At 62.0% G+C, this 9,659-nt stretch overlaps 1 protein-coding gene across 1 annotated transcript; it reads right to left on the reverse strand.

The window, feature by feature from the left end:
- Nucleotides 1-547: 547 nt before the first annotated feature.
- FSCN1 (fascin actin-bundling protein 1) lies at nt 548-7,834 on the reverse strand. The gene is made up of 5 exons (XM_052680239.1): nt 6,972-7,834; nt 3,185-3,341; nt 2,583-2,704; nt 2,327-2,494; nt 548-2,219 (listed from the first exon to the last, which is right to left on the reverse strand). The coding sequence occupies exons 1-5, from the start codon at nt 7,792-7,794 to the stop codon at nt 2,017-2,019; spliced, it is 1,473 nt and encodes a 490-aa protein (XP_052536199.1). The 5' UTR covers nt 7,795-7,834; the 3' UTR covers nt 548-2,016.
- Between the last annotated feature and the right edge of the window lie 1,825 nt (nt 7,835-9,659).

Raw genomic sequence — 9,659 nt, forward strand, 5'->3', positions numbered from 1 at the left:
GGACGGGGGCAGCAGACGCGTCCTCCCCCAGGAGGGAGAAATGGAATAGAAAATGGTTTCCAGTCGCTCCTGTAAATGGAAACCAGGAGGTGTGAGCGCGGCTCGGTGGGGCGCGGGGCCGAAGGCGACCAGTGCTGACGTTTCCTGCACAGCTTTAATTTTTGCTTTGTTTATGGCAGCGGAATCGCATCCTTCCTCCGCTCGGCCCTTGTTTGCAGGATGGGGTCCCACCCCCGCTCTGTGATGTGCTGCGCACACAGATCTGCTTTTTTTTCCCCCCCTTTTTTTATCTCCCCATCAGCCAGGAGGAGCAGCTCTGACCCACGCTGCCTCTGGACTGCTGGGCATCACAGAACGAGCCCCAGCCTCCATCCAGCGATGGCTTTGAGGTGGGAGGAAGGAGCCAATGGGTTCCGTTCTCCCCCCAGAGCCCTGGGCTGCGCTGCCTGACCCCAAACCCACAGCTGCAGCTGCCAGGCTGTGCCCCATGGATGCCAACGGGGCGAGGAGCCCCTGAGCCCCAACAGACCACGCGTCGCCACTCGTATCCGAATGCAGGTCTTGGTTTTTTTTTTTATTATTCATCTTTCTCCAGTTTGAAGCTATTTCTGTCGTTGTTTAAGTTATACAAATGGCACTTACAAAAAAAAAATAATAATAATAATTAGGAAAAAAAAAAAAAAAAAAAGGTACTAAAACCAACACCCCGAAACGAACAAAACCCCCCCAGACTTAAATTTCAGAGTGAGATGCTTACGGAGGGTCACAACACCCGAGGAGAGGAGACAGGAGGTGAGGAGCTAAAGTCACACAGAGCCGGAGCGGGGCGGGGGGACACGAAGGAGACACGGCGGGTGCGAAGGCAGCAGTGTGCGCCAGGGCACGGGGCCACTGGGGCTCCATCAGGACACTTCTTCCTTGGGAGGCAGCGGGTGCTGGGGACGGGGCGGTGGGAGCGTAGCACCGAGCCCTGCTGGAGGGATGGCAGAGCTTTAAGGCTGCAGAGCCCCGGCTTATGGCACGGCGGTGGCAGCGCCTGCAGCCTCAGGTTGGGGCTGGGGGGTGAAAGGCGCTGCGGTGTCCGCAGGGAGGCCGAAGGATGAAGCACCCCAACGCCACGAGGATCGGCCGGGCATCACCAGCATCGTTGCACCGAGTGCAGAACACAGTGCTGCCCACAGCATACATAAATAGAGGCTCACAAAAATACTGTTTTGGTCATTATTTGTTTTCTGTTTCCAGTCAGGAGGTGGCACGCGGCCGCAGCTCAGGAGGAGCCCACAGGAGCCCCCCCAGCCCAGCACTGGGCGCTCAGTGATTGGCATCACCGTTCCAGTATTCAATGAGGAAAGAAAAAATAAACCAAACTAACAAAATCCCAAAAAAAAAACCAACAACAAAAAAAGTACTGAGCAAATCTCACTGTGCAAAGTTTGCGAAGGAATTTGTCCGCTCTGCAAACCCACGGCTGCAGGTTTGCTGCCAGCTGGTGCCCACGCCCAGCAATGGGGGAGGAAGGGGGGCTGCGTGCCCCCACCCTGTCCTCCTGTCACCAATGTGGGGCACAGACCTGCTGCTGGGGACAGGAACAGGGGCACAGCCCCACGGGGACCTCGGGGCACAGAGTGAGGGTATGGCAGAGGGGAGCTCAGAGGCGACCCTATTCCTTCTTTTTTTGTTTCTTTTGGGGGGGAAAGGGAAAATAGAAGGGGCTGAGGTGATGCTCGGGGCCAGGGTGGGCACGGCAGCCCCCGAGCAGAGATGGAGGGGAAAAAAACCCCTTTGGAATGATAGGTTGCACCGCACCGCTGGGCGACTGATCCAGTTTCTAATGAGATGAAGGGAGACCACCTCCAACACCACGCACTGGGCTCTAAGGGGAGGGCAAGCCAGGCTGGAAATCCTTGTACAGAGAGGAGAAATTAAACCAAAAAAAAACAAAAAACAAAAGAAAAAAAAAAACCAAACACGGACAGGGGAAAGAGAGGTTGGCAATGGGAGGCTCGCTAAAGTGCATCAATATTCCCAGAGGGTGGAGGCGTCGATGGTGTCGGCGGATGCCTTGAGGACCCCGGCGTGGTCACCCTTCAGGTATTTGCCATTGATTTTGATGGCCACTTTGTTATAGTCGCAGAACTCAAAAAAGAAGTCCACGGGCGTATCGCTGCTGCTGGTGACGGACGACTCGCTGCCCACCATCCAGTACTTCCCAGTGGTATCTGTGGGCACAGGGCACCCGTGAGCCGCCACGAGGGCCCAGGTGGGACATCCGACCCCTCAAACCCCCCCAAAGCAGGTCACGCGTCACCCCAAGGCGCAGGCTCACCCTTGATGTTGTAGGCTCCGTCGTTGAACTCCAACTGGAAGACGTCATAGGAGGAGCGGTTGGAGTCCAGGGTGCCGGTCACCTTCCGGCAGCCGATGAAGCCGTGCTCGCCGCGCAGCACGATGATGGGTCTGTTGATCAGCTTCATCACAAAGTGCTCCGTCTCACCTGCACCAAGGGACGGCGGCCGTGAGCATGGGGACCCCGTTTGGCACCCACCTGTCCCCAGGGCGCCTCACAGCCCCGGATCCCTTACCTGCCGTCTCCATGGAGGCTGCCAGCTGCCCGTTCTTCTTCGCTGTCACGTATTTGCCGTTGGCAGCCCGCAGGGTGATGCGCTTGTCGCACCACTCGATGTCGAAGTAGCAGCTGGCGTTCCTATGGGCAGAGCGCGGCTCTGTGACCCCCAGGGGCTGGGGACAGCCCAGGTTGGCTGGGATTTTGGTGGATGAAGGAAGCCATAAGGGTAAAGACCCCCACCCCAAGGACCACAGGTAATAACAGCAATAAGAGACTCGAAGGCCTTCAGTTGCACCAGGGGAGGCTCAGGTGGGGTATTAGGCAAGGTTTGTTCTCCCAGAGAGCAGTCGGGAGCTGGCGCTGCATGCCTGACACCTCCAGGGACATGGAGACGAATGGTGTCATGGTGGGGGTGGGTTGGGGTTGGACTTGATGATCTTGGAGCCCTTTTCCAACCCGACTGATTTTATGTTTTTGGCAGCGCCTGTCTTCCCCAGGGAGCTGGGAATTCTCATTTTGGGCTGAGCGCCTGGGTTCCTCCCTGCTGCCCGAATCTCTGCACCCATGGAGAAGGCAAAGGGGTCCCAAAGCAGCAAGGGGGATGAGGTGAGGACTCACTTCGTGGAGGCGGTGGACTGGATGCCCCCGTTGGAGGTGAGGGTCCAGTACTTGCCCGTGTAGGTGCGGAAGGCGCATTTCTTGGTGTCCTTGTTGATCTCCAGCTGGTAGGTCTCCTGGTCGCCCTCCTCGTCCTGGTTGGCCGACAGGTCCATCCCTGCAGCCACACGCACACAGGTTGGTCTCCTTCTGGCATTTGGGTCCAACCCCAACTTTCCATTCAGATGCTCAAGCACTGGGCCAGCCCCCAGCTCAGGGCTCCATCACCCATCCAATGGAGACAAACCTGGCTATCTCACAATGCAAATGGGCCGTGGTTTTTTTTTTGTGGGAGGCGACAGCAGGGTGACTCAATCCATTAACGCAGTGCCACCCATGAATCCCCATCTCAGGGCTGTGTTTAAGGACAATTTTTTCCACCAAATCCTTCAGACTGGGGCAGGAGATGGAACAGCTGCTCTGCGTATCTGCCGCAGGACGGGCCTTGTGCTTTGCAGACACTGCGTGCAGGAGCTGCCTGTTGGAAGGGAACATTTGCTTTCTGTGCTGGGAAAGCAGCGCCAAACCCACTGCCTTTGTTCTGCACCGAGAGCAAAACCTCGCTGCCCCCCCCAGCCCACAGCAGGACGCTGGGACAGCGCCACCCCCCTGCACAACCCTCTGCTTTGCACACCTCCGTGCTCCATCCGTGCCGTGCGTTTTGCTGGCTCCTGGGCCTGCAGACGCAGTGCACAGCCTGGAGCTGCTTTGCACTGCAAGGGAGGAGCAGGAGGTGCCCCCGAGCTCCCACCTGGGCTGGGTTTGGGGAAGGTTTTTGCTTTATCCGCTGCCAGGCGGGGGAGCAGCCGCAGGGCCAGCAGAGAAGCTTTGGGGGGGGGGTGTCTCCCACCACCCCCAGCCCAACCGTGGGGTTGGGTTACTGCGCGTCAGAGGAAAGGAATGCAATTAGGGCTGCAGGGAGGGAGGCTTCAAAGGGCTGAGAGGGAGCAGGAGGGCTGGGGTCGGGGCTGCAGGGGTTGGAGGCCACCCGGCCGTGTCCCTCTGTTTCCCCCCCCCCACCCCAGCCACGTGTCCCCATTTGCTGCCCCCAGCAGAACTGCTCTGCTCCCTGCTGCGGGCGTCCTTTAATTACTGCTGTTGGTAAATGCAGAGTCTGGAGCCAGCACGACGCTCCCTGACCTTGACGAAGCTGCTAATTACAGCTGGAGGCAAAGAGGGGGGCGGGCCCCGAAAAATTCCCTGCGTGGGCACCCGATGGCTGGGGAGGAACCCGAGGGGTGGCTGCAGGGCCCCTGCATGTATGACCATGGATGGAGCCTGGCTGGAGGCAAAGGCAGAGCGTGTTCTGTTAAGTCCCCAGCAAAGGCAGCTGGGAAGGGCCTGGATGGTTCCAGCACCTCAGGACTGATGCCCAAGCCCTCACCCAACCACCTTCCTGGCATCTCCCAAAGCAACCCAAATCCCAGTGCTGCCCCATGGGAAGAACAGCACAGCATGGCACCCCACGCTGCAAGGAAGGGCAGCACACACAGGGTTCTCCCTTCTGGATGAAGCTACATTTGCTTAGAGGATGCCCTGGGATGCTGGTGGGGTGACTCAGATCCCCCTGCAGAGCCCTGCGCGTCCCCTCCCCATCCTTCCAGCAGAAATAAACTGCACCAGCAAACAAATCCCAAAACCCAACCAATGTTCATCCAGGAGAAAGCAGCACTGGGGGGGGATACAGCCCTGTGAGGGGTGATGGGAAAGCAGCCAGGGAAACGTTCCATCCCCTCCCCAACCCTATGCACACCTCTGGGGTGGGGGAGGGGAGCAGGGCAGGAGGATGGCAGAGCTCTGCCCTCGGGGACCCTCCATCCCACAAAGGGCTCTTTGTTGCCGCAGCCACCAGCAGCCATTCAGCAGGGAAGGAAGCCGCGCGCTGCTCCGCTGCTTTTATGAATGCAGTGTGGAGCTCAGCACCACTCTGGGCTCGGCCAGGGGTTCTGCATCAATCCGGGCACAGGGAGAGACCCCCAGCAGCCCCCGGCCCCAGCGCCGAGCAGGACCCCATAAGGGATGGCTGCAGCTCCGTGGCCGGGCACGCTGAGCCCCACTCTGTCACAGATCCCTCCCTGCAGTATTTTTCTCAGCACTTTCCCCTCGCGCTGCAGGGACACCCCCCCCCCCTCCTCCCGTTGCTGGGGAGATCTGCACCCCCCTTCTCCTCCCCGCCCCCATCGCCCAGCACAAAGCCATGGGGCCGGGTTGCTCCCCCCCCTCCCTGCATCCCAGCGCGGGGCCCCCAGCCCACACCTCGCCCCACATCTGGTTTTCCCATCTCCGTGACAAAGGGCTGCAGCGGCCCTTCCCCCTGCGCTGCGGCAGCGCCCGCCTGCCTCCATCATCTCCCCCGTCCTCCATCCATCCATCCATCCAGCTCAGCCCCTCACCGCCGCCATCCTCAACCTCCTCCATCCATCCTCCTCCTCCTGCTCAGCCTTCCACCATCCTCCTCTCCTTCCACCCTCCTCTTCCTCCGGCCACCGCCATCCTCCTCCTGCTTCCATCCCCCCTCCTTCCTCCAACCTCCTCCAGCTCAGCCTCCCATCACCGCCATCCTCCCTCCATCCTCCCCATCCTCCCCCTTCCCATCCTGCCTCCATCCTCCCCCCGTCCTTCACCTCCTTCCTCTATACCCCCTCCCCCCTCAACCTCCCGCCATTTCCACCCCCCATCCCCCATCCTCTATCCCCCAATCCCGGGATCGGTCTCCCCGCAGCCAAACCCCTTTATCTCAGGGGCTGCTCTGCACTCAGCATTCGCTCTCCCGCAGCAAAGCGCCGAGCTCCCCGCGTGCAGACAAGGGTTAAGCTGCAAGCTCGAAATATTACATAATTAAGGATATATATAAGAAAATTCCCGCTCTGTTCAGGCGCAGGCTGTGCAGCAGCAGCGTGCCCGCACCCATCCCAGCCCGCTGCGCCCCGCGGCTCCCGGCGCTGTCCCCCCCACCCCCCAACTCCTTGCTTGTGGCTCAGTGCCCGGGGAGCGGTGCTGCCACGCGGCCGTGGGGCGCTGAGCACATGGCGGTGGCCTCGAGGGGACGGAGGTGACAGCGGTGGCACCGCGCCTTTGTGCGGGGGTTCCTACGCGGCGCTCACAGCGCAGCGCGGACGCTCGGGCAGAGCCTTTCCTTTCCCCGTGTAACGACGCCAGCGCTAGGGATGGGGATGGCACTGCGGCCCGCATTTATGGGGGAGCTCAGCCCCCCGCAGCTCTACGGGACGAACGATGCTCGGGGGGGGGGGGGGGGGAGGGCGAGCGGCGGCTTGGGAGAGGCTTTGTTAGTGAATGAACAATGAGCGGCTCTGCCTCCGCCACGGCGATGGGAGACTCCACAGAGACCCCCCCCATATCCTCAGGAGCGCCCTCCCCGCGCCTCTCGCCTCGTCTGGGGTGCTCTGCTGTAAGGATGGGGGCCGCGAAATGCGGGGGGTGGGGGCGGGGGTGAAAACCAGAGAGCCATACTGGAAGTGAACAGGGAAAAGGGGGAGTCATGGAGAGACGGGGGCTTCGGAGGGAGCAGAGATCCAAAGGAGGTGTCTGTGGAGAGAAGCGGGGATCCTGCGGGAGAGGAGCGGGGGAGGCCGCCGTGCCGCGGGGATGCGGGGGGGCACCGGGAGCAGCGATGTCCGCGGGGCGGCGATGCCCGACGGATGCGAGCGCAGCCGAGAGCACCGCGAGGCAGCGACGCTCCTCGTCCCCGGGTCACCCGCGCGTGTCCCGCTCCCCCCACGGCCCTCACCTTGCCGGGTGGACACGTTCCGGTCGTTCCCAGCGCGCAGCACGACCTGCGGGCAGCTCTGCTCCAGCGCGAACAGCTCATCCTTCCCCACCTTACTGCTCTTCCCCGCCTTCAGCGTCCCGCTGGGCCCCGACGGCGCCAGGTAGCGGCCCTCCCCGTCGCGGAACGCCACTTTCCCGCAGCGGAACTCCAGCGTGAAGGCGGTGCCGGGCTCGGCGGAGGGCACCAGGCGGCCGTCGGCCCGCAGCAGGCGGTGGTCGCAGCTCTGCAGGCTGTAGCGCTGCTCCACGAAGAGCAGCGTGATGAGCGCGTCCACTCCCCACGGCACGTCGCGGTCCACGGCCAGCTCGTCGCGGCGCGGCCCCAGGTGCGCGTAGCGCTTGCGGGCCAGGCTGTAGAGGTTGGCCTGCGGGTGCATGGCCAGGTGCACGCTCCACTTCTCGGCGGGGGACACGGACGGGGCGAAGCACGACAGGCGGTCCTCGGTGCCGCCGAAGAAGCGGCGGTGCGGTTCGGACTGCAGCGACCACCGCCCGTCGCCGTGGGCCACCACCAGGAAGCGGCAGTCGGGGCCCGGCTCCTCGCTGTCGCAGCTCACGCGGCCGTCTTTGTCGGCTGCCAGGTAGCGGCCCAGGTGGCTCTTGAGCAGCACCGCGCTGGAATCCTCCCCGTCCTGCTCCAGCGTCCAGATCTGCTTCTTCTTCATGCTGGCGGCCGACGCGTTCACCTTGAAGCCGAACGCCTCCGCCGTCAGGTACTTGTTGCCGCAGTTGATCAGTCCGAACTGGATCTGCACCGGCTCCGCCGTTCCGTTCGCCGTCATCGTGGCACTTCGGCTCCGCTCCGCGCTGCCGCCGCCGCCGCGCCCGCCCCCTCCGCCGCCTTTATAGCACCGCGCGGCGCCGCCCCCCGCGACCCCTCCCCGCCCCGCGCGGTCCCCGGCGCCGCCGGAGCCCCCCCGCGGTACCCCGTCGCGATACCCGTCGCCGCGATAGCCCCGCACCGCGATACAGCGCCCGCAGTGCCCCCGTCGCGACGCCCCCCGACTGCGACGGCCTTTTGCTGCGTTACCCCCTTCCTCGCAGCGGCCCCCCCACTGTTAGAGCAGGAGCCCGCTCAGATCGCAGTACACCCCCACGCTGGCGGACTCCCCCCTGCACGGCAATGCCCACCCTGCGTGGCAAGGATTCCTCGGCACTGCATCCCCTCCCCGTGCATTTTAAGGTTGCCCTCTCTTGCAGTGCGTGACCCTCTGCTCATCTCCAGACTCATTTCTATGCTGCAAGGACCCCTCAGCATCACAAGGATCCCTCGGCATCGTATGGCCACAGTACTTTCAAGGCCCCCCGTCCTGCAGTGTGTGACCCCCTTTTTGCAAAGCAAGGCCCTCTGCATTGCAAGGACCCCCTGGCATTGTGAGACCCTCCTTGCAAAGCAAGGCTCTCCTTGAATTGTGGGACCAGCCCACAACATATTGCAAGCTCCACTCTATTAACACAGAACCCTGCAGTGCAAGACTCCCTGTTGAATTGCAAGCCCCCCTCCCCTTGCAGGACTCCTGCTACATTGCAAGCCCCCCTTCCACATCTCTGCACCCCCCAGCCATGCCACAGGGCTGAAGCAGAGAAGTGTGAACCCTGAACACCCAGAGCCACCCCAAGGCCCCATGCCAGGCACCACTGGAGTGGGGGGACCCAAATCAACCCCCTCCACAGTCAACCACATGCTAGCTGGTCCCCAGATCCTCAGCATCCATGCTGAAGCAAAGCATGGGGGTATTGCAGGGCGAGTGGGGCAGCACCGGTGATGGAAAACCAAAGGGTGGATCAGGGAGCTGAGCTGCCTGAAGGGGAACAGAGGATGGGCTGCAGGGGGGCACACCCCAGCCACCTCCCAACCTCCTCAGCCCACACTGGTTCTGCACTGGGAGCACTGGTTCTGCCCCAGGAGCATTGCTTCCAGCTGCCCCCCCCGGCTGCACCCATGGGTTGTGTGGGCAGGCCCAGATGGGTTTGCTTGGCTTTGCCCTGCTCTGCTCCTGCAAGTCCATCTCGCTCCCAGCCCTGAGGGTGGTTGGAAGCAAACCCCACTGCTGGGATCTGTGAGCATTTCTGCTCCTCTCCCTGGGAGCAGCAGGGCAATAGGACCCGGCCACGGGGTTGTGCAGCTGTGGGATCTCCTCCTGCTACTGCAGAGGGCAGATGGTGAGGATGGGAAAGAAATGGCTTTTCTGCTCACCAAAAGAAAAAAAAAGAAAAAAAAAAGCAATTATGCACGGGGGAAAAAAAAAAGAGTTTTCTCCCCAGCAGCAGGGAGGGTGGCAGTGCCTGGCCGAGCGCGCAGCGAGATGTCCCCACATGTCACCGCTGTGCCCCCAGCACTGGGGGTGAAGCAATGCGTGGGGCAATGGCTGCTTCACTGCTGGGAGCTGCAGAGCCCTTTGCATTCCCCCCAGCCCCAAAACCTGACCCAGAGCTGAGCAGCGGGGTTAGAGGGTGAGGAGCATCGCTGGGTGATAGTACATGGGGGTACCTCACTCCTGTGTCCCACTGAGATAAAGGGGTGCTCCCACAGTCTCCCCAGGCTCAGAAACTGTGTCCTCTGGCAGTGCCTACACTACTGGGAGGGTACAGTGATGGGGACACCCATCCTGCTGCCATATGCCCCCAGCAGAGGCTCTCCCGACAG

Source organism: Tympanuchus pallidicinctus, unplaced genomic scaffold (genome assembly GCF_026119805.1).
Source record: "Tympanuchus pallidicinctus isolate F22 unplaced genomic scaffold, pur_lepc_1.0 scaffold18, whole genome shotgun sequence".
Classification (NCBI taxonomy): Eukaryota; Metazoa; Chordata; class Aves; order Galliformes; family Phasianidae; genus Tympanuchus; species Tympanuchus pallidicinctus.